Below are 23,611 nucleotides of genomic sequence, written 5' to 3'. Positions count from 1 at the left end.
CAGTTATGGAATGATAAAGCAACTGGTCTTGACAATATTTCATCAGAACTCCTAAAGAGGTCTGGATTAGTTCATGGTTTCATAGAGTTGTCTTAAAAGTAGGGCTGTCAACCAATTAAAAAATTAATCGTGATTACTCATGCGATTAATCGCACTGTTAATAATAGATTACCATTTATTTAAATATTTTTGGATAATATCTATATTTTCAAATATATTGATTTCAGTTATAACACAGAATATAAAGTATACAGTGCTCACTTTATATTTATTTTTATTACCAATATTTTCACTGTAAAAAAACAAAAGAAAAACTATTTTTGAATTCACCTAATACGAGTATTGTACTGCAATCTCTTTATCATGAAAGTTGAACTTACAAATGTAGAATTGTGTACCAAAAAAAACTGCATTCACAAATAAAACAATATAAAACTTCAGAGCCTACAAGTCCACTCAGTCCTATTTCTTCTTCAGCCAATCACTCAGACAAACAAATTTGCTTACATTTGCAGGAGATAATGCTGCCTGCTTCTTGTTCACAATGTCACCTGAAAGTGAGAACAGGTGTTTGCATGGCACTGTTGTAGCTGGTGTCACAAGATATTTACATGCCAGATGCGCTAAAGATTTATATGTCGCTTCATGCTTCAACTGCCATTCAGAGGACTGACATCCATGCTAACAATGTGTTCTGTTCTATAACAATCCAAAGCAGTGCGGAACAATGCATGTGCATTTTCATCTTCTGAATCAGATGCCACCAGCAGAAGGTTGATTTTTGGTGATTTGGGTTCTGTAGTTTCCGCATCAGAGTGTTGCTCTTTTAAGACTTCTGAACGCATGCTCCACACCTCATTCCTCTCAGATTTTGGAAGGCACTTCAGATTCTTAAACCTTGGGTCGAGTGCTGTAGCTATTTTTAGAAATCTCCCATTGGTACCTTCTTTGTGTTTTGTCAAATCTGAAAGGAAAATGTTCTTAAAATTAACATGTGCTGAGTCATCATCCGAGACTACTATAACATGAAATATATGGCCAGAGACATACAATTCTCCCCCAAGGAGTTTAGTCACAAATTTAATTTACACATTATTTTTTTAACGAGCATCATCATCAGTATGGAAGCATGTCCTCTGGAATGGCGGTGGAAGCATGAAAGGGCATACAAATGTTTATATGTGGCACGTAAATACCTTGCAATGCAGGATACAAAAGTCCCTTGCGAACGCCTGTTCTCACTTCCTGGTGACAGTGTAAATAAGAAGTGGGCAACATGATCTCCCGTAAATGTAAACAAACTTGTTTGTCTTAGCGATTGCCTGAATGAGAAGTAGGACTGAGTGGACTTGTCGGCTCTAAAGTTTTGCATTGATTTGTTTTTGAGTGCAGTTATGTTAAAAAAAAAAAAAAACTACACTTGTAAGTTTCACTTTCACAATAAAGAGATTGCACTTAAGTACTTGTATGAGGTGAATTGAAAAATACTGTTTTTGTTTATCATTTTACAGTGCAAATATTTGTAATAAAAATAATATAAAGTGAGCAGTATACACTTTGTATTGTGTTGTAATTGAAATCCATATATATAGAAAAACATCCAAAAATATTTAATTCATTTCAATCAATATTCTACTGTTTAACAGTGCAATGAAAACTGTGATTAATCTCAATTATTTTTTTTAATCACAATTAATTTTTTTGAGTTAATCACATGAGTTAACTGCAATTAATCGGTGGCCCTACTTAAAGTTTGTGACACCTGTCACGTTCCAGAAGATTGGAAAGGGGGCTATATCATTTCTTTTTTCAAACAAGGAAACTGATCAGTTTGCTCAAATTATAGGGGAATAACACTGCTGTCACTCCCAGGGAAGGTATTTACTTAGTAAACCAACAGGAATATTGTCTCAATCCCAAAATGAGAGACAATCAGTGTAGTTTCCATACAGGTCAAGCTATAATCCATGCTATATATGCTTTTCAGACTTACTGAAAAATGACTAGAATGACAAAAGGAAGTTAACATCATGTTTATAGACTTTGCAGCAGCTTTTAACTCACTGCATCGATCAGCACTGGTAATACTCCTATGCCAGTACGGATTGCCAGAGGACTTTATGTGCCTAGCTGGGGAGCTGTATTGTGATGCATTTAGCTGTGTGAAGGTCAAAGGTTGCATTATAGACAGCTTTTCAGTAGAATGAGGAGTATGCTAGGGATGCATTCTCTCACCTATGTTATTTAATGTTTTAATAGACAAAGTGATAGAGACCAAAGTAGGAGGTGCGAAATGTAAAGATTTGTCTTTAGAAGATCTTGAATATGAGGATGATATTGCCTTACTTGGAGAGACTACTGATCTACTGCAGCTAATGCTGGAAGAGCTGCAAAAACTGCAGAATTTATGGGACTTAAGATCAATAGTGATAAAACCAAAACTATTCATGCCTCCTACAAAATGGAAACAAACGATCTGCTAATGCTGCATGATATTGAATGGATGAATAGTTTTATCTATCTGGGTAGTTGACTGACAGCAGGAGGTTCTGTAACTGAAGAAGTCATGTGTTGGTTCAGTCTTGTATCAGTGGCATTCAGCATCTTCAAAGGCCAATGAAGATATGAATGTTCAGTGTGGTAGTGATGACAACTCAGCTATATGGAACAGAAACATAGCTGTTAAAAAGTTGAAGAGAGGAAACTAAACCCTATTAGTGTTAAAAGTTCAGGCATATTCTTAACATCCATTGTATGATTTTTCTCACAAACAAGGAGATACTTAGACAATCCTGGCACGTTGCAGTCTTGCACTAGTTGAAAGCAAGATGGCTGCAATGGTGGGGTCATGTGCAATGTGCAGAAGAAGGTACACTATACAAAAGGTTTATAGAGCTGAGATTGAAGGAAGTAGAGCACAAGGCCAACATCAAAGTAGGCTAGAAGATGCATTTTTGAGGGACTTAGGAAAGCTAAATCCTCTCATGCTGACTTTGGCTGAAAGAAGATGACTTGCGAGGGACTTTTCAAAATGGAAGTCCATTCTGTGCGCCACCACGGTTACATCATAGCCCTGTGAATCTGCTATGCTGCTCCTGTGGGGAAGCTTAGACTTCAGACTGACTTGCTGCTAACTCATGTAAAACCTACAAACTGCCTTGTCTTGGGGACTTTACTTTGAGTTAACTTCCTTGAGTTAAGAACACACCTTATTTTTCCTAGTGTAGACAAGACCCAGGTGGTTGGGAGGGGTCAAGACAGAAGGTCGAATGTAGAGTCTCAGCTCAATCCCTGTTCTCAGTGCTCGAAGCAGCATAGTGGTGGATATAGATCTGGTGCAGTTTACTCCCTCCTTGAAGCAGCAGGAGAACAAGAAGTGAGATTGTGACCCAGGGTTTATCTACACTGTAGTGGCTAAAGCGGCAGTGCTGCAGTTATACCACTGTAACCCTATAGCATAGGTGCATCCTACGGTGACAGAAAGCATAGGTGCCAACTTCTTCTGGCACCGGTGAGTATTCAACCACCCTCTGCCCCCAGCCCCACCCCGACTCCACCCCTGCCCCGCCCCCTCCCGCCTCCATTCCAACCCCTTCCCCAAAGTCTCCACCCCCTCCCTGCCCCTATTCGACTCATTCCCCAGATCCCCGCCTTCTTCCCTAAGTGCGCCACATTCCCACTCCTCCCCGCTCCCTCCCAGAGCTTGCTACAGCTGTTTGGCAGCAGCAAGCACTGGGAGGGAGGGAGGAGCGGAGACGGGACGGGCTGGGAGGAGGCAGAGGAGGAGGTGTGGAGGGATACGGGGCAGGGAGCTTGGCTGCCAGTGGGTGCAGAGCACCCTCTAATTTTTCCCTGTGGGTGCTCCAGCCCTGGAGCACCTACGGAGTCGGCGCCTATGAGAGAGAGCGATTTTCTAGCTCTGTATGAACTCCACCTCCCCGAGCAGTGGTAGCTAGGTCAACAGAAGCATTCTTCCATCAACCTAGCTGTGTTTCTAACCAGAGGTTAGATTGGCATAGCTGTGGTGCTCAGGGGCAAGAATTTTTCACAACCCTGAGTGCTGTAGCTATATCAGTCTGAATTTTTAATGTAAACCAGGCCCTAAAGTCACGCTCTTGTCTTATGCCATGCCTACACTAGGAACATTCTGACGATATAGGTATACTGGTATATTATATTATACTGTCAAAGCACTCCTATTGTAGGCACAGCATATACTCATAGGCGCCAACTCATAGGCCCCCGATCAATGCCTCTCCCTCCCCACAACGCCTCCTGCCCCCCCCGGTGGGCCCCGCCAATCAGCGCCTCACTCTCCCTCCCAACGCCTACCACCTGCTGCATGAGTTAACTGCAATTAATCGATGGCCCTACTTAAAGCTGCAAACAGCTGTTTCGCAGCATCAGGAGGTGCTGGGGGGAGGTGAGAAGGAGCGAGGGTGAAGCGCGCTCAAGGGAGGGGGCGGAACTGGGTGGGGAAGAGGCAGGGTGGAGGCGGAGTCAGGGTGGGAAGAAGCAGGGCACGGTTGGGGCATTGGGGGAAGGGGTGGAGTGAGGGCGTGGCCAGGGGGAGCAGATTAGAAACTCAGCGCCAATGCATATACGAGCAAACCTGTCCTTTTGCTGGTAGTTTATTCTGTACACACACACACTGAGCAAAATAAGCTATACTGGCAAAAGTATAACTGCATATATGCTAGGGCCTTTGGCCAGCACGGCTGTGTCAGTCAAGGATCCCACCTCTTCACATCCGTGACCAGTGCAGCAGAATTCTGGAGTGTTGATGTGAACTAAGTCAGTGCCCAAGCAGGGCCAGCATTACACTCACTGGGGCCCCAGGGCAGAAAGCTGAAGCCCAACTGTATGGGGCTGAAGCCCAGGGGCCCTGAGCCCCGCCACCTGGGGCTGAAGCCAAAACCTGAGCAATGTAGCTTTGTGGGAGCCCCTATGGCATGGGGCCCCAGACAACTGCCCTGCTTGCTACCCCCTCACGCCAACGCTGGCTTTTATACGTAGAAAACCAGTAATTGTGACACTGGTGGGCCGTGGAGTTTTTATAGCACTGGGGGCGGGGAAGGTCAGAAAGAAAAAGAAGGTCAGTTAAGAAACCTGGAACTAAGTCACAATCTCCATTCCAGGCTTCTGCTGGGGCAGTGCAACAAGGCATTGGCACTTATTCAGGGTAGATCATTATCTCACAATGTAGATCTTATTTATTTTAATTTATAATGATATAAAACGGCTCTCATCTACTATTCTAGGCACCTTTGACACTATTAAAAAATGCAGTCAATATAAAATCAGGAGCAAAGTTTGAGGGGGAAATTCCAGCAAAAATCCTCTCCTAATATAGCTTAGCAGGCAGGACTTTTCCTACTAAAACTCTCATCCCTCACAAAAAATGGCCCTACCACCTTCTTCAAATCCCTGGGTAAAAAGATTGGCTTTGCAGTATGCCCTAAACATCAAGAATTCTGAATTATTTCAGACCAACTGTGGAACCTTATTCAAAAATTAGTGCCCTTTATAGAGAACGGTGTACCACCAGCCGTCTGTTAACTGACGGAGACTCCCACTGTATCACCTTTGCTGATCATAACTGCAGCAGTATGGCACTGGAGAAGTGATCCCTTAAGGAGGCAGGTTTCAAGTCATTTAGGATTTTACAGGCTAAAACCAATACCTTAAATTCCACTTGAAAAACCAATAGACAACCAGTGTAGAACACAGTGGTCACATGATCCCAGTAACATGACACTTTCTAATACCTTCTGCATCAACTCAAGTTTCAGGATTAAAGTGTGGTGCAATATAAAGCACATTACAGTAATTCAGTGTTAAGGTGACAAAGGCATGAATCAAATCCTTATCAGGTTCACAGCCAAGAGAAATGGTAGCAATGTCTTGGGCAGGAGCAGGTGAAGAAAAGCATTCCTAGTGGTGGGTGAAATTCTGTGTCCTACATTGTGCAGGAGGTCAGACTAGATGATCATAATGGTCCCTTCTGACCTAAATATCTATGAATCTATGAATTACTAAAATATGATTCTCTAACTGCAGCTAGGGATCAAGTAGTACCTTACTACTCACCCCTGAGTGCTGTTGCTATGTCAATCCAAATTTTAAGCGTAGACTAGCTTCTAGACTATACAGCCATATAGAAAACAGAAGGTGTTAAACAATAGTCTTAGTATAAATTAGATTCGCTGAACAGTTGTATACTATCAGAAAGTAGGCTAAATGTAGGGAAAATATTTTACTTCTGTTCTTGCTACAGAAACATCTTTGCTTTTCTCTTTCTCTAAAGCCTGGTCTACACACACAAGTTGTACCACGTTAATTGTTATGGTGTAGTTAAAGTGATATGATCTCCTCTAGTGTGGACATACAGGTGTAAAGATTTCATTTGGTGGTATAGATGTTCCCATACAGGAAGGGGAATAAACTATATAAGGCACTTTTACACCAGCATAACTGCATCCACATTACAGCAATGTAATTACAGCAATACTGGTAAAAAACCACACCCCCAACTGAGCTAATTATACCAGTATATAACTGTGTGTAGGTATAACATTGTGCTTGACACACTTCATGGGGGATGCTAATTCTGCTTACAGAGAACCTAACCAGTTTCAGCCTTGAAGATTTGAATCAAATTCTTTTTTCCTGCTATAATATGCTTACTTACACTTCATTAAAGATCACCTTTTCTTGATAAAATAGTTTTCATCGCCCGTCGGCATAGAGCATCTTCACCAGACGCACAACAGTGGCACAGCTGCTTCAGTGCAGTTCTGCCAATGTAGCACTTCCAGTGTAGAACTGCCCTCTGTATTACTTTTTCAGCTAGGTCAACAATACTTGTAGTTTGGAACAATGCTGCCCATTTGGATTTCTCTCCTCAGAAGCTAGAAATAGTTTCCCGTGACCTCAAGTTGCAGACAGCTACATTGTATTGTCAGATCTTGTGTACCGATTGTTTTGTTTGAGATCATTAATACTTTTTTTTTATTTGTAGATTCAACCCCATTACAGTGTTAATTGAAAAATAAACAATTACTTTTATTCCCATTCATAGTTTATAGGGCCAGAAGCGCCCACTGTGATCCTCTGGTGTGACCTACTGTATAACACAGGCCCTAGGACAGAGGTGGGCAAACTACAGCCCGTGGGACCTTCCTCCCCGGCCCCTGAGTTCCTGGCCTGGGAGGCTCGCCCCCGGCCTCTCCCCTACTGTTGCCCCTCTCTCGCAGCCTCAGCTCACTGCACCGCCAGTGCAATGCTCTGGGCTACGAGCTCCTGGGGCAGCACAGCTTCAGAGCCAAGGCCTGACCCGGTGCTCTGTGCTGCGCGGTGTGGCTGCCTGTCCTGGGGCAGCTGCGCCGCCAGCCACCGGTGCTCCAGGCAGCACGGTAAAGGGGCGGGGGGAGCGTTGGCTAGAGGGCAGGGGAGTTTGGGGCGTGATCAGGGGCTGGGGGTGTGGATAGGGTTCAGGGTGGTCAGGGAGCAGGGGTCCCAGGAGGGCAGTCAGGAAGGAGAGGCAGGGTTGGATGCGGCAGTGGGGGGCAGTCAGGGGAGGGGGTTCCGGGGGCGGTCAGGGGACAGGTAGCGGGGGGGTGTGGATGGGGCAGGGGTCCCGGGGCAGTCAGGAAGGAGAGGGGGGTTGGATGGGGCGGCAGTGGGTAGTTAGGGGCGGGGGGGTTGGGGGGCAGTCAGGGAGAAGGGGTGGTAGGATGGGGCAGGGGTCCTGGGGGGCAGTCAGAAAGGAGAGGGGAGGTTGGATGGGGCAGGGGGCCCGGGGGCGGTCAGGGGACAGAGAGCGGTGGGGTAGATGGGGCAGGGGTCGCCGGGGAGCCATCAGGGGGCAAGAAGCCGGGGGGGGGGTGGATAGGAGGCGGGGGCACAGCCTTCCCTAACCAACCCTCAATACAATTTCAGAAATCCAATGCGGCCCTCAGGCCAAAAAGTTTGCCCGCCCCTGCCCTCGGACTTCCCTGAATTAATTCCTGTTTGAATTAGAGTGGGTTTCTTAGAAAAACATCCAATCTTGATTCAAAAATTTCCAGTGATGGAGAATCCACCATAGGCCTTGGTAAGTTGTTTCAGTGGTTAATTAACCACTGTTATGCCTTCTTTCTAATCTGAATTTGTCTAGCTTCAACTTCCAGCCATTGGATCGTGTTATGCCTTTGTCTGGTAGATTAAATAGCCCTCTATTATCGAATTTTGCTCTAGGTAGGTACTTATACACTGTGATCAAATCACCCCTTAACCGTTTTGGTGAGCTAAATAGATTGAGCTCCTTTTTTTTCCAATTCTTTAATCATTCTCATAGCTCTTCTCCAAACCATCTCGAATTTTTCAACATCCTTCTTAAATTTTGGATTCCAGACTGGACAAGGTATTGCAGTAGTGGTTGCACAAGTGCCAAATACAGAGGTAATGTAATATAATCTTTCTACTCCTGCTCTTGATATTTCCTGTTTATACATCCAAGTATTGCATTAGCCCTTTTGGCTGGAGCGTAATAGTATTGTAATCATATTCAGCTGATTATCCATAATAACTCACAAATCTTCTTCAGAGTCACTATTTCCCAGGAGAGAGTCCCCCTTTCTGTAAGTATGGCCTACATTCTTTTTTCCTAGATATATAATTTTACATTTGGCTTTATTGAAACATATATTTTTAGCCTGCACCCAGCTTGCCAAGTGACCCAGATTGCTCTATCAGTGAACTTCATTATTTGTCATGCCTCCAGTCTTTGTGTCATCTACAAGTTTTATCGGTAATTATTTTGTGTTTTCTTCAAGCTCAATGTTAAATAGCATATGGCCAGAATTTGCTTTGTTTGGGACTCCACTAGAAACACACCCACTTGATGACAGTTCCCTATTTACAATTACATTTTGAGACCTATTGGTTGTGCAGTTTTAATCAATTTAATGTGTATCATGTTGATTTTATATCATTTTAGTTTGTTAATCAAATTGTTGTGTAGTACCAAGTCAAATACCTGACAGAAGTCTAAGTATATTACATCAACCTGGTAGCAGTGCTGCCTACGCCATCTGGCTTCTCATTTAGGTGAAGTTCTACTGATGAAGGCATCTCTTCAAGATAGTTAAGTCCAAAGCAGACTGCAAAGAATTACACAGGGATCTCACAAAACTGGGTGACTGGGCAACAAAATGGCAGATGAAATTCAGTGTTGATAAATGCAGAGTAATGCACATTGGAAAGCATAATCCCAATTAGACATACAAAATTATGTGGTCTAAATTACCTGTTACCATTCAAGAAAGAGATTGCGGAGTCACTGTGGATAGTTCTCTGAAAACATCCGCTCAGTGTGTAGCAACAGTCAAAAAAGCCAACAGAATGTTAGGAACCATTAGGAAAGGGATAGATAATAAAACAATAAATATCATAATGCCACTATATAAATCTATGGTATGCCCACACCTTGAATACTGCATGCAGTACTGGTAGCCCCACCTCAGAAAAGATATATTAGAAATGGAAAAGATACAGAAGGACTACGAAAATGAATTAGGGGTATGGAACAGCTTCCATATGAGAGGAGATTAAAAAGACTGGGACAGTTCATCTTTGAAAAAACAAAGGGGGATTATGACAGAGGTCTGTAAAATCATGAATGATGTAGAGAAAGTGAATAAGGAAGTGTTATTTACCTCTTCATATAACACAAGAACCAGGGATCACACGATGAAATTAATAGGCAGCAGGTTTAAATCAACAAAAGGAAGTACTTCTTCACACAATGCACAGTCAACCTGTGGAACTCATTGCCATGGGATGTTGTGAAGGCCAAAAGTATAACTGGGTTCAAAAAAGAATTAGATAAGTTAATGGAGAATAGGTCCATTAGTGGCTATTAGCCAAAATGGTAAGGATGCAACCCCATGCTCTGGATGCCCCTAAACCTCTGACTGCCAAATGCTGAAGCTGGATAACAGGGGATGGAAAACTCAGTAATTGCCCTGTTCTGTTCATTCATTCCGAGGCATCAGGCACTGGCCACTGTCAGTAGACTGGGTAATGGGCTAGATGAACCATTGATCTGACTAATATGGCCATTCTGATGTTCAGTCAGTATTTATCTGTTTGCTCAACAAATGTTTATGTTCATCACCACAGAAATCAATATATTATTTAAATTAGTCTGAATAACTTTATTTTGATATTTTTGTATTTTTGATCTTTAATTTTTCTATTTTTTTAATAAATGAAACATGTTTGCTATAATTGACATACATTTTTTAGGGTCAGCTTTAGGGTCAGATTTAACTACTTTTGAACCTCTTTCCCAATTTTAGAAGTATCTTATTTATTTGCAATATGCCATTTCCTTGTTCATTTTGTGTCTTCTGTCTTGCCTAGACTAGGAAAAAAGGTTCTGCTTACATTATAAACTGACCTATTAAATAGAGGTAAAGGTGTTAAACTGGGTCTACACTTGTGTTAAATTGGGTTTTTCAATCATGTTGAGTTAGCTTGATTGACTAAAGTATCATTTTTCCTAGCAGAGACAAGAACTAAATACAGAAAGGCCTGATCCAATTCCCATTAAAATAGATTCCTATGGTTTAATTGGGAGTTTGAATGGTCTCTAACCTGTTTACAGAACATGTATTTTTCTAGTAATTGTCTTATTTTATATTATAAGCCAAATTCTGACATTCCATCGCAGCTTTACATACCAAAGAAGAAACTGCAGCGAGAAGTTGGAGCAGAAGGTAGAAGTTAATTTTCCTCCACAGTGAATATTGCAAAGGGATTGTTATAAAGTGTAGGTGATGGCATATAATCTACAGGTTTATGTACATATACTTTTTGCTACCTCGATCAGGCCATAGCCCTGATACACTTCCCTATGCAAATTATTTTTACGCTTAGCAGGTACAGAATGAATAAGGTGGCTGTGAATAAGGATGGACTCAATCAGAATATAGTTGCAATCAGTGTTGCTTTTGTATCTATTAGTTTTCCCATTTGGATGCCTCTTTCCATAAACCAGCCAGAATTTGTTTCTGTGATTTTAGTTTTCCTTAAAAAATTAAACAAAATACACCATGCCTAGGAAATTACACACCAAAAACCTACGTTAAAAGAAAGTTATTTTGGTTGCAAAGTTTGGTTTGCAAAACTAGGAAGTTAGGAAATGCCAGCGCTAGCATCTCCTGTACAGCCTAATTTGACACCTTATGCATATACCCTTTATGATACAGTTTTTAATGACATGATTACATGCTTTTTCTACATGATCCCTGCCTCATTCAGTACAGAGGTTTGATGGACAAAGGGGAAGAATTAAGATTGCAAGGGTAAGTGAATCTGGCATTACTAACTTTTGACTTGCATGCAAATTTTCTTTTAATGTAGTATTTTTAATATGTAATATATAAGCAGATTGTATCTCATTTTAGTGACACCCTTACACTCAAGTGTTATGTGGAAGCCAATAGGTAATGCTGCCTCAGAAATGCTGCAAATTAAACTTGTATGAATTAGTGTAAAGTCTCTATTGGTCTTTGCGGTCCTCAGCCTATTTTTAGAATGAGCCAGGACCTTTTGTTTAGGATTGGACTAGCAGCTCAACAGTAGTGGCCTTTTATATATGAAGATATCATATATGCATGATTCCTATGCCTTGTTCTTAGTGCCTTTGCATGAGACTGCAATATCTTTGGTTCTTGCAGACATTGTTTTAACTCTTAAGAGGAGTGGGAGCAGGTAGCGATGAAGCCATTTCACAAGAACGGCCATACTGGGTCAGACCAAAGGTCCATGAAGCCAAGTATCCTGTCCTCTGACACTGGCCAATGGTAGGTGCCCCAAAGGGAATGAACAGATTGATCACTTGATGATAACCTATGCCCTGTCACCCAAGCCCAACTTCTGGCAAACATAGGCTAGGGACACCATTCTTGCCCACCCTGGCTAATAGCTATTGATGGACCTATCTTCCATGAATCTATCTAACTCCCTTTTGAACCCCATTATAGTATTGGCCTTCACAACACCCTCTAGCAAGGAGTTCCAGAGGTTGACAGTGCATTGCATGAAAAAATACCTTCTTGTGTTTGTTTTAAACCTGCTATCTATTTATTTCATTTGGTAGCCCCTTGTTCTTGTTTTATGAGGAGTAAATAACACTTCCTTATTTACTTTGTCATGTCACCATTTGCCAAATAAAAATGCACCCTTGCAAAATTCCAATCCATTCTCTCGTCTGTGTCGTCCGTGAAGGACCTCTGATCCAGAGACTGCACCTCGTTGCCCCTCGCTCCAGCTCTTCAGGATTCTAGCAACGCTCGTCATTGTGTAGTTCTAGTTTATGCAGGCTCTTATGCTATACCTATTCCTTTCAGTAATGAAACTGTTTTCTGAAAGCAAGTCAGTGAGAGACAGCTGCTCCCACTATATTGTGTGGAAAGTAGACCCTTATACTGTAATAGATCTAAAAACATGGTTTGTTAAAAGGTAGAAAAGCCTCCTTGTTCCGCTTCCTGCAGTACAACAAGGAGTAGGGAGGGAGTAGACACTGAATGACAGGAGCGTCTGTTCAGTGGTCTGGCCGTAAGGAAAGGAACATTGCATGGGCTTCCTGTGACTCAAGTACCTTTACAGCCACCGAATACAGGTGCAGTAATGTCCACAAGCCCTCCCCCGATAGCCCTTATACAATTGCCGCGAGGCGACAGTGCAGAGCGCGCAGCGTCCGATCCGACTGCAGAGGGCTAGATTCGCCGTAGCACGCAGCGCAACACGTCACTTCTCGGAACCAAGTGACCGCTTGCAGGCAGACACTACCACTCCCAGCATGCAGTGCTTCGGGGAGGGGGACCACCATTCCCAGCACCCATTGCTTCGTGGGACGTAAGCGACCTGGTGTTCGACTCCGGCACGCTCACGGCCGACGCGTGCGCCGTCTGCGCGCCTATGTGACGTCAATTAAAGTATCACCCTGCCCCCGAGTTCCCGAAATTTAAAATAAGTCCCATGCTGCACCACGAGCCGCGCGGCTGTCCGTTGATTGGCTGCGGAGGCGCTGGCGCGCGGTTCAAAGTTGTCGAGGGGAAGGGGCGCCCTTGGCTAGGCGCATAGTGACGGGAAGCGGCCGGAGCAGCTCGGCGGGTGGCGACGGTGGGCCAGGGTGAGTGCCTGCGCGCTAATCGCGGGTGGGGGGGCTCCGGGCCGGCCGGTTCCCCCTTTCCCAGAAACCCCTCCTGAGCTCGGGGCTCCTTTGCTGGGCGATGCTCCCTCTCCGTGGCCGGCTGCCGCTGTGCTCAGCGCCGGGTCCCCTGTGTGAGCGGGACACGGCGCCGCTCGGTGCCCCGCGGGGGGGAATGATGCTCCCCCGCCCGGGCTGTCGGGGCAGGGCTGTAGAGCGCTCGGGGGCCGGGCTGGGGCGCTGTCTGTTGTCCCGTCCGCGCACCGGGGAGCAGCCAGTCTGCACTCACCGCTTCCTTCTCCTCCGCAGGCTCCCCGCGCCCAGAGACCATGGCGACGGCGGCCGTGAGCTCCCAGGGCGGCGCTAAGAAAGAGGAGAAAGGCAAGAATATCCAGGTGGTTATGAGATGCAGGTAAGCGGGTCCGGTGCGCCCCGTGACCGCTCCTCCTGGGCGGTGGGTGCTTCTCCGTTACAGCCACGGGCAAATGACGAGTGCTGGACGGCATCCAGACGGGCCTGGTGAGGAGGCTGCCAAAGATTCCTGTGGTCAGAACTGTGTAAAGCATTAGAAGGGACGATTTAATGGTGAGGTAGTTATAGCTATGGGGACATTTTAACTAAAGCCCCTATGTTTAAGTACTTTCTCAGAAGTTCAAATCTGGGACATCTCCTTGGCCCAGGCGTGATATGTTTGCAAAGCATGGTGAGCTTCAGACTTGCAAATGCATATCTTACCAAATTATCAAAAAGAAAAGGAGGACTTGTGGCACCTTAGAGGCTAACAAATTTATTTGAGCATAAGCTTTCCAGGGCTACAGCTCACTTCATCGGAAGCTTATGCTCAAATAAATTTGTTAGTCTCTAAGGTGCCACGAGTCCTCCTTTTCTTTTGGGAATACAGACTAACAGGGCTGCTACTCTGAAACTTACCAAATTATGTTTCTCCCTTCAAAGAAAATAAATGCCTGAACTATGTTAAAGTAAGACTAATTGGACAACTTAACATCAGCCTAACAGTTAGTTCCCTTATATATGACAGCATTGTAGTACAGTTTTTTTAAACTCTCCTTTCTTGTAATTTTCCTCTCTTCTTTGAGAGCGCTCTCCAGGAGGGGTTCAGGAGACAGAAAGTCTTTGTGGATGGGAACCCCACCCTGTTTCATTGTCAAGATGTAGATTTTTCCGCCCTTAACCTCTTTCCTGCCAAAGAATGGCCACTTAACCAGGTGATGGCCCATTTGCTAGCCTTTTGTCTCTGGAGAACCAGTTTGTGACTGCTCTCCAGATTTGGAATATGTCTTAAGCCTTATCTACACTACACAGTTTTGTCAACAAATGTCCGCTTTTGTCAACAAAACTGTGGAGGTGTACACACTGAAATGCTCCTCCACATGATGTAACTACCTTGCTATGCCGACATAATAAAACCACCTCAACAAGAGGTGTAGGGTTTATGTCAGTATAGTTAGGCTGATGCAATGTCTGTAGACCCTGTGTTACATTGGTGGTTAGCTGTCAACTCCACTGGGAACCAGGTCTAGAGGCCTGGTTGTCTTCCACCAGTGCTCTGGGCTGGGAATGGTGGGTGTCTTGTCAATTTCCCAGCTCTGGAGCTGGGAAATTGACACAGCTGCCTGGCTCCCAGCAAGGAGCAGGTAGGGGGTGCCCGAGAAGTGGGGACAGCTGGACCCCACTCCCTGGGTGTAATTTTTTTTTAACCCATTTACTCTTTTGGACTTCATGACGTCACCTGGCAACAAGTTCCACAGGTTGTGCATTGTGTGAAGAAGTATTTCCTTAGGTTTGTTTTACACCTGCTGCCTATTAATTTCATTGGGTGACCCTGGTTCTTGTGTTATGTGAAGAGGTAAAAAACACTTCACTTTCTCCACACCATTCATGATTTTATAGTCTCTATTGTCATCCCCCTCAGTCATATCTTTTCCAAGCTGAACAGTCAGTCTCTTTAACCTCTCCTCATACGGAAGCTGTTCCATACCCCTATTAATTTTTGTTGCCCTTCTCTGTACCTTTTCCAATTCTAGTATATCTTTTTTGAGATTGGGCCACCAGAAATGCATGCAGTATTCAAGGTCTGGGCATACCATGGATTTATGTAGTGGCATTGATATTTTTTTATTATTATGATTATCATCTATCCCTTTCCTAATGGTTCCTAACATTGTTAGCTTTTTTGACTGCCGCTGCACATTGAGTGGATGTCTTCACAGAACTATCCAAGATAACTCCAAGATCTCTTTCTTGAGTAGTGTCCCCGTGCCTCTGTGGGTCACAGCTGAGAATACCAGATACAGGACAAAGTGCTGAAAAATAGCGCAGGCTCACCCCAAACTGGTGGTTATTCTACCATTAGCTATACCAAGCCAGTAACAAAAGTTAAGTTCTGTCCTAAGTTCTCTCTAAGCTGTGCAACCGCTCAGCAGCCTATTAAGCACCATGCAGGCGCTCAGGGCTGCGGCGGGAGAGATTCCTCTCCCCTAGCCCTAGACCTGCTGTGAGAGAGCTTGGGGGTGTCCTCTCTCCCCATCATAGCCCCAGGGCAGCCTGCCCAAACCCCTTATCCCCGGCCCCACCTCAGAGCCTGCATCCCCATCCGGAGTGTCCCGCCTCCCTCCTGGCACCCTAACTCTCTGTCTCAGCCCTGAGCTCCCCAGCTCCACCCCGGAGCCTGCACCCCAACCCTCTCCCCAGACCTTAGCCCCCTCCCACACTGCGAACCCCTCAGGCCCCCCCCCCCCACATGAATTTTGTTATGTGCAGCAATATGGAGGAAATGTGAGACAAAGTTCATTCTGCACGTCTCACTACACTGATTCACATGACATCAAAGATGCAGTCTCCTTAGGCATTCCAGCACTTATTTCCTCATGTAGACACTAGGCTTTATGATGAGTGGTTATTGAAAACCAATTTAATCAAACAAAGGGTCCTTCTGATCTCAAGAGATCAGCCACATAGCCAGGTCAGTATATAACTCAGATCTTGTCCAATAATTGCTCTGTTGTCAATAGTCTAGTAACTACTCCTGGGGGAATTCTGCACGTGCACAGAATTCATTTCCCCTGCAGATTTCCTCCTTCCTCCCCTCTCCCCCCCCCCCGCCCCCCCAGATAAATGACATTCTGACAGGGAAGCAAAGGCAAGCTGCAAGAGCAGTCACACCACACCCTAGCAGCACGGGTACATAGTTTCAGGCACCCGGAGCAGCTGATGGGAGAGGTAAATCACTGTGGGGCTGGGGACACCCCAGCCAGTGGCTCCTACCCTGAGCCGGGGTCAGCTGCTAGTCCTGGCTGGGTTGGAGGCGGGAGAGGTTGGGACTTCCTCTTCCCCTACAAGGAGTGGCTGGGGCTGTGTCAGACCCACCCTCAGAAACCTCCCCCAGCTACAGGAAGCTCAGCATCCTCCCCTGCTTCCTGCCCCCATCACTTCTCGGCTACGGGGGCAGGGGTCATTGTATGGGGAGCATCTGGACCTCGCATACCCAGACATCCCGGCCAAGCCTCACTCCGTACACCCAGAACCCCCCAGCTCTCCATACTCGAACCCCAACCCATTGAACCTCAACCAAATGCATCCAGACCCCCTGCCTCCGGCCCCCAGTCCTGCACCTAGACCACCCCCCACTGAGCTCTTTGCACTCAACCCCCCCAACCTGATGAGCCCCACCTCTCTGCACCACTCTGAGCCCCCACATCCACTGACCCCCCCCCCAGCTAGTAGCAACCAGACTCCCTACCCCACCAAGCCCTACTACCCCAACACCCAGACTCCCCCACTGACACCTTCAAACCCAGACCCCTTCGCTGAGCCCCAACCACCTTCACCTGGAAGCCTCTGCAGAGTCCCATTGCCCCTGCACCTAGAACCCTCCAACAAGCCTCCATGCATCCAGATCCCCCCTCACACACCTAGACACCCCCCACACACACACTGAGCTGCCTGCCCCCAGATTGTCCCTCTCACCCCACACCTGGTTCCCCCCACACAGCCCTTTCACACTTGGATCCTGCCTAGTTGAGCCTGCCTGCCCCACACCTGGTGAACCTGGCACAGAGGGGCAGGGCCCCAGGGTGTTTCTTGGCCAGGCCTTGTGCTGTGTCAGGGTCACATGTAACCTCACTGCTCAGTCTATTTCCCAGGGGTGGGGAGGCTGCCGGGTGATCTCCCACCTTCGTGCAGCCAGTGGCCTGTGCTCCCCACTGCCATGCTGGAGCATCTGTGTTTATTTATTGACAAATAAAACTTGCAGAATTTTGGAGAATTTTAAAATATTGTGCGCATAATTTTTAATTTTTTGGTGCAGAATGCCCTCAGGAATAAGTAACTAAAATCTAAAGCTTTATTTATAAAGAAGGGGAGGGTTACAGTCATTGCAAAGTTGGTGTGTCAGGTTTGAAGCAGTGATGGACTAAGTTCCCTCGGAGCTGCCGCAGTCGGCGAAAGGCGCCTCTCCTCCTGCCCCAGCCTTGGAGCTGCTGTGGCGAGAGAGGGATGGGGGAAGTCCTCTCTCCCCACTGCAGCCCCAAGCAGTCTGCACCCCAAACCCCTCATCCCTGGCCCCACCCCAGAGCTCGCACCCTCCAACTCTCGGTTTGCAAACGTCTTTCTAAAAGTTATCCAAACAGCACTTTAACGTTGGTAGTGAAGACCCATTAAAGTGCTGCCGTGGCAGCGCTTTAACGTGGCTATTTAGTTGTGGCACCAGCTCTGGGATCCCCCTGAGCGAGAAAGTTGCAGCCTGTAAAGCGGCAGTGTAGATTACAGGAAGACTTGCTGGTGGGACAAGTTTCTTCTGTGGTGCAGTGTGAGAGTCCATTGCCCTTGATGGGCCATTATCACAAAGCTGTCTGGCTTCACCTGGTGGGTGTTACCCCAGGAACAAACACATCTGGGATATAGATCTATATAGTCAATATTCATTACTTCAGACACAGTGATGAAACCGGGATCTAGACAGGATAAACATACTTGGCAAATCATAACTTTTCCATTGACATTTTACATGAGCTACTTTGTACTAGATTTATTGCAATTGTATAACAATGGTAGCAACAATAATATATAATGGTCATATGTCAATCAAGTAGTAACAACTAATTTAGACGCCATCATTTTGTATGAATAGCTGGGATTATGTTTTCCAGTGTGCATTACTTTGCACATCAACACTGAATTTCATCTGCCATTTTGTTGCTAATTTCCTAGTTTAGTGAGGTTCTTTTGTAACTCTTTGGAGTCAACTTTGGACTTAACTATCTTGAGTAATTTTGTACCATCTACAAATTTTGCCACCTCACAGTTCACCCCTTTTTCCGGATCACTTATGAATATGTTGAACAGGACAGTATAGATTTTTGGGGGACTTTGCAATATACCTCTCTCCCATTGTGAAAACTGACAGTTTATTCTTACCCTTTTGTTTGCTGTTTTTTAACCAGTTACTGATCCATGAGAGATACTTCCCTCTTATCCCATGACTACTTATTTTGCTTAAGAGCCTTTGATGTAGGACCTTATTGATGGCTTTCTGAAAGTCAAAGGACACTATATCCACTGGATTACCATTGTCTACATCAGGGGTTCTCAAACTTCACTGGTCTACGTGTTTGACTCCCTCAAATAATTCAAATAGATTGGTGAAGCAAGATTTCCCTTTACAAAAGCAGTGTTCGCTCTTCCTCGACATGTTTTCTTCATCTGTGTGTCTGATAATTCTTTACTACAGTTTCAGCCAATTTACCTGATACTGAAATTAGGCTTATCCAGCCTCTATTTGTCAGGATCGTCTCTGGAGCCTTTTTTAAAAAATTGATGTTACGTTAGCTGTCTTCTGGTACAGAGATTGATTTTTAAGTAGCAGTTTACATACCACAGTTAGTAGTCTGCAATTTCATATTTGAATTCCCTCAGAACTCCTGGGTGAATACGATCTGGTCATGGTGACAGACTGCTGCTTAATTTACCAATTTGTTCCAAAACCTCTTCCACTGACAACTCAATCTGGGATAGTTCCTCAGATTTTTCACCTAAAAAGAATGTCTCAGGTGTGGGAATCTCCCTCATGTCCTCTGCAGTGAAGATTGATACAAAGAATTAATTTAACTTCTCCACAAAGGCCAGGCCTTCTGTGAGTCCTCCTTTAGCAACTTGAGTGTCCAGTGGCTCCACTGATTGTTTGGTAGGCTTCCCTTTTTTTAATAAATAATTTAAAAAATAAAATTGTTAGTTTCTGTGTCCTGCTACTTGCTCTTCAAATTCTTTTTTGGCCTTTGTAATTATACTTTTACATGTGGCTTGCTGGAGTTTATGCTCATTTCTGTTTCCAATAGGATTTAATTTTTAAAGGATGTCTTTTTGCTATTGCTTTTGTTTAGCCATGGTGGCATTTTTTGGTCATCTTATTGTTTGTTTTTATTAGGGGTATGCATTTAGTTTGATCCTGTATTTATGGTATTTTTAAGTAATGTCCATGCAGCTTGCAAGCATTTCACTCTTGTGACTGTTCCTTTTAATTTCCATTTAACTAGCTTCCTAATTTTTGTGTAGTTCTCCTTTTTGTAGTTAGAAACCCACCACTGTAGCATTTTTGGTATTCCCCCTCACTCCCAACTCCCACACAAGAATTTTAAATTTTAATTACATTATGATCACTAATGTTTAGCAGTTCAGCTATATTCATCTCTTGGATCAGATCCTGTGTGCCACTGAGGACTAAATCAAGAATTGCCTCTCCCCTTGTGGGTTCCAGGACTAGCTACTCCAATAAGCAGTCATTAATGGTGTCTAGAAACTTTATCTCTGCATCCTGTTCTGAGGTGACATGTGCCCAGTCAATATGGGGATAGTTGAAATCCCTTATTATTACTATGTTTTCAGATTTTTGGTAGCTTCCCTTATCTCCCTGAGCATTTCACAGTCACTGTCGTCATCCTGATCATGTGGTCGGTAGTATGTTCCTGCTCCCATACTCTTATTATTCAAGCATGGGGTTTCTTTCTATGTAGATTCTATGGTACAGTTTGATTCATTTAGGGTTTTTACTATATTTGACTGTTTTCTTTTACATATAGTGCCACGCCTCCACCTCCATGCTGTCCCTAGCCTCTGTTTGTCAGAGGGTGGAGATGGATGGCAGGAGAGAGATCACTTGATCATTATTTGTTAGGTTCACTCCCTATGGGGCACCTGGCATTGGCCACTGTTGGCAGACAGGATACTGGGCTGGGTGAACCTTTGGTCTGACCCAGTATGGCCATTCTTATGTTCTTATGCAGGGGTCAGCAACCTGCAGCACACGAGCTGATTTTTAGTGGCATTCTGCTACCAGTCAGGGTCCTGGCCACCGGCTCGGGGTTCCGTCCATCCAGCCCACAGTGGGATGAGCGGGGTGGCGGCCAGGACCGCTCAGCCTACTGCTAGTCTGGGGTTCTGTTGGGGGCAGAGGGTGGGCTTGTAAATGTAAAATTTATTACTGGCACATGAAACCTTAAATTAATAAAGACTTAGCACGCCACTTCTCAATGGTTGCCAACCCCTGTTCTTGTGTATTCTTATGTTCTTAGTACAGCCTACTCTGTTATTTCTATGTCTTTCGTACCCTGGTATTACTGTGTCCCATTGATTATTGTTGTTCCACCAAGTTTCTGTGATGCCTATTATATCTATATCCTCATTTAAGACCAGTCACTTCAGGTTGCCCATCTTAACATTTAGATTTCTGGAATTTGTGTACAAATGATTGTAAAAATTCTTAGTATTTAGTTTTGTCTTTGTGGTGACTGAATGGGACTCTTTCATTTGACTGTTTCTTTTTCAGTTCCCAGTGGCACTTTATCACCTTCTATCCTCTTCTCTTGGGAAATAGAGTATCCCTTTTAATAAATCCTCCACTAAGGGATGTCTCAGTCTGAACTGGAGTACTTGTGGCACCTTAGAGACTAACCAATTTATTTGAGCATGAGCTTTCGTGAGCTACAGCTCACTTCATCGGATGCATACCGTGGAAACTGCAACAGACTTTATATATACACAGAGAATATGAAACAATACCTCCTCCCACCCCACTGTCCTGCTGGTAATAGCTTATCACAGTCTGAACTGTGTGTTCCTCTGCACCTCTCTGCTTTCCCCATCCCTCAGTTTAAAAATTCCTCTGACCTCTTAATTTTTGCATGCCAACAGTCTGGTTCATTTTGGTTTAGATGGAGCGCCTCCTTTCCCAAAAAGTTCTCTAGTTCCTAATCACCTATATCCCTCCTCCCAAACCATTATCTCTCCCATGCGTTGAGACCCTGCAGTTCTGCCTGTCTTAACTGGCCCTGCATACAGAAGTGGAAGCATTTCAGAGAATGTTCCCATGGAGGCCATGGACCTCAACCTTTTAACTAGCATCTTAAATTTGGCCACTCAGACCTCTCTCCCACCATTTGCTATGTCTCTGGTACCTACATGTACCATGACCACTGGCTCCTCCCCAGCATTGCACATACATCTATCTAGATGTCTTGAGAGGTTTCCAACCTTTGCACCTGACTAGCAATTCACCATGTGGTTTTTTGGTCTTCACAAACCCAGCTATTTATATTTCTAATAATTTAATCCTCCATTACTATTGCCGGTCTCTTCCTAATAAATGGGGTTCCCTCTCATCACTGCAAGAGGATACCATGACATCTGGAAGGAAGGTCCCAACTATGGGATTATTTCCCTTTGCTCCAGCTTGATGTTTGACTTCCCTGAGATGTTCATTCTCCAACAGCACCCAGGCTTTCACACCAGGGGTGGGACTGCTCTACTGTGTCCCTGAAAGTCTCATCTATGTACCTCTAGCTCCCTTAGCTCCTCCAGTTCAGCTATTCTGGTCTCAAGAGCCCATACTCTGTCTCTGAGGGGCATGAGTTTCTTGCTCCAAAGGAATACATATGCCACCTGCCCACAAGCCAGCTAATCTTACATGCTGAATTCAGTGCAAAAACTGGATAGCCCCCACTCTGCTGCTGGACTTCTGCCTGCATTATTTTTACTCTTGCAGGGGTTTGGTTTTGTTAATTGTTTTTTGGGGGCATTATTGGCCTAAAGTCAGAGTCTGTCTGTTAGGTGTACATGGCTCTCATGCTGTCTGTCATGCTCCCACTCAAAACTACCATGTTTGCTGCTGCTGTTCGTTAGCTTCTCTGGTTGCTTAGGAGCTGGTTTTTAAACTACTGTTCTCCCTGAATTAGCCATGCCCCCTTGTCAAGGGACTAGGGATCCAAGGATAGGAGGCTAGAACCTCATTAGTAAACTCTCTGTCTAGCTAGCAGGCTGCTTGGCTCAGCACTCAGCCCCCAAAAGAGACCACACTGTAAACTTCAAATAAGCAGGCACACAGCAAGCACTCACACAACAGACAGACAAAAATTCTGTTCTGCCTTCTTCTCGCTAAACATCAGTATATATTTTAGTTGCAAATATGCGTTACCTGGACTCCATAAGTATAGTATCAGGGTTATTCCCACAGTTCTGGACATCCCTATAACAAACTAGTCCCTTGGACTGAACTCCATTCCAGGACTCTCTAGTAGCTTCTGTCCTTTGAAGACAGCAACTCATTAAATGACAAATCATATTTCTATCAAACTTCCCCAAAATCCCTTAAACTTCTTCTCTCCACCCTGCCCTTTAATATCTGGAAAGCTCTTTTGCTTTAAAAACAACATACACACACAGAGTTAAGTGCTTGTGAGTAGGTCTTCATAATGGAAATAATGTATCAGCATTAAAATGGTTCTGGTGATATCTACTGCTCTATTCTATAAGCATTGTAAATTTACATGGTGCCTTAAATTGGGTAAGATATTCTTTGCCTCAAAGGCCATCAACGTGGGATGAAGTTGAGTCCCTCTTTTCTCAATTGTATGCAAGCAATCAGTCCAATGAGAAACTTAATCCATCCCCCATATCAAACCAACTTCAGTAGAAGTTTAGCTACTGTATAACCATGTTGGACAGCTTCTTCCATTGCCTTTTTAGCTAACCTAATTATTTCCTGGTCTTTGCTCTCGGTGAAGGGCTGTTCACAAGGTTAATAAAAATGCGTACTTTAGGGTATAACCTGTTGAAGAAGAAATCCTTTCCCTCACAGCTCCATGTCAGAACACTATACATTTGGGCACGTGCTTTGTAGGAGGTTGGGCTTTTTCTTCAAACTCTGGAGGATGGCCACTGTTGAGAAGTCACAATGACTGACTAGATGTATTGCTAGGGATCCATGGTGGATCACGCTACATTCAGGATTTTCTTATAAAGGTGTTTACAATAAGAATTATGCAGTATATTTAACCCTTAGTGAAACATAATTTGGCATATTGTTAGATAAACTGACATGTCTAAATAAAACTGCACTTT

At 44.5% G+C, this 23,611-nt stretch overlaps 1 protein-coding gene and 1 long non-coding RNA gene across 3 annotated transcripts in view; one reads left to right on the top strand and one right to left on the bottom strand.

Moving 5' to 3' along the window:
• Positions 1-257: 257 nt before the first annotated feature.
• Positions 258-12,783, bottom strand: LOC142072814 (uncharacterized). Of its 2 annotated transcripts, none has more exons than XR_012669393.1 (2): positions 12,650-12,783; positions 258-964 (listed from the first exon to the last, which is right to left on the bottom strand). It is a non-coding gene; the product is annotated as an uncharacterized LOC142072814 (long non-coding RNA). The 2 variants fall into 2 exon arrangements; XR_012669394.1 differs by having other exon boundaries at positions 12,231-12,664.
• Positions 12,784-12,844: 61 nt separating this feature from the next.
• The window catches only part of KIF11 (kinesin family member 11), a 32,486-nt gene continuing 21,719 nt past the window's right edge, over positions 12,845-23,611 (top strand). The window contains exons 1-2 of the mRNA XM_048859577.2: positions 12,845-13,183; positions 13,511-13,613. Coding sequence (XP_048715534.1) covers positions 13,531-13,613 — 83 coding nt within the window. The 5' untranslated portion in view covers positions 12,845-13,183; positions 13,511-13,530. The remainder of the gene's footprint in view (positions 13,184-13,510; positions 13,614-23,611) is intronic.

The sequence above is a fragment of the Caretta caretta genome, chromosome 7 (genome assembly GCF_965140235.1).
Source record: "Caretta caretta isolate rCarCar2 chromosome 7, rCarCar1.hap1, whole genome shotgun sequence".
NCBI classification, from domain to species: Eukaryota; Metazoa; Chordata; order Testudines; family Cheloniidae; genus Caretta; species Caretta caretta.
This window is presented reverse-complemented; position numbering and strand designations above follow the sequence as displayed.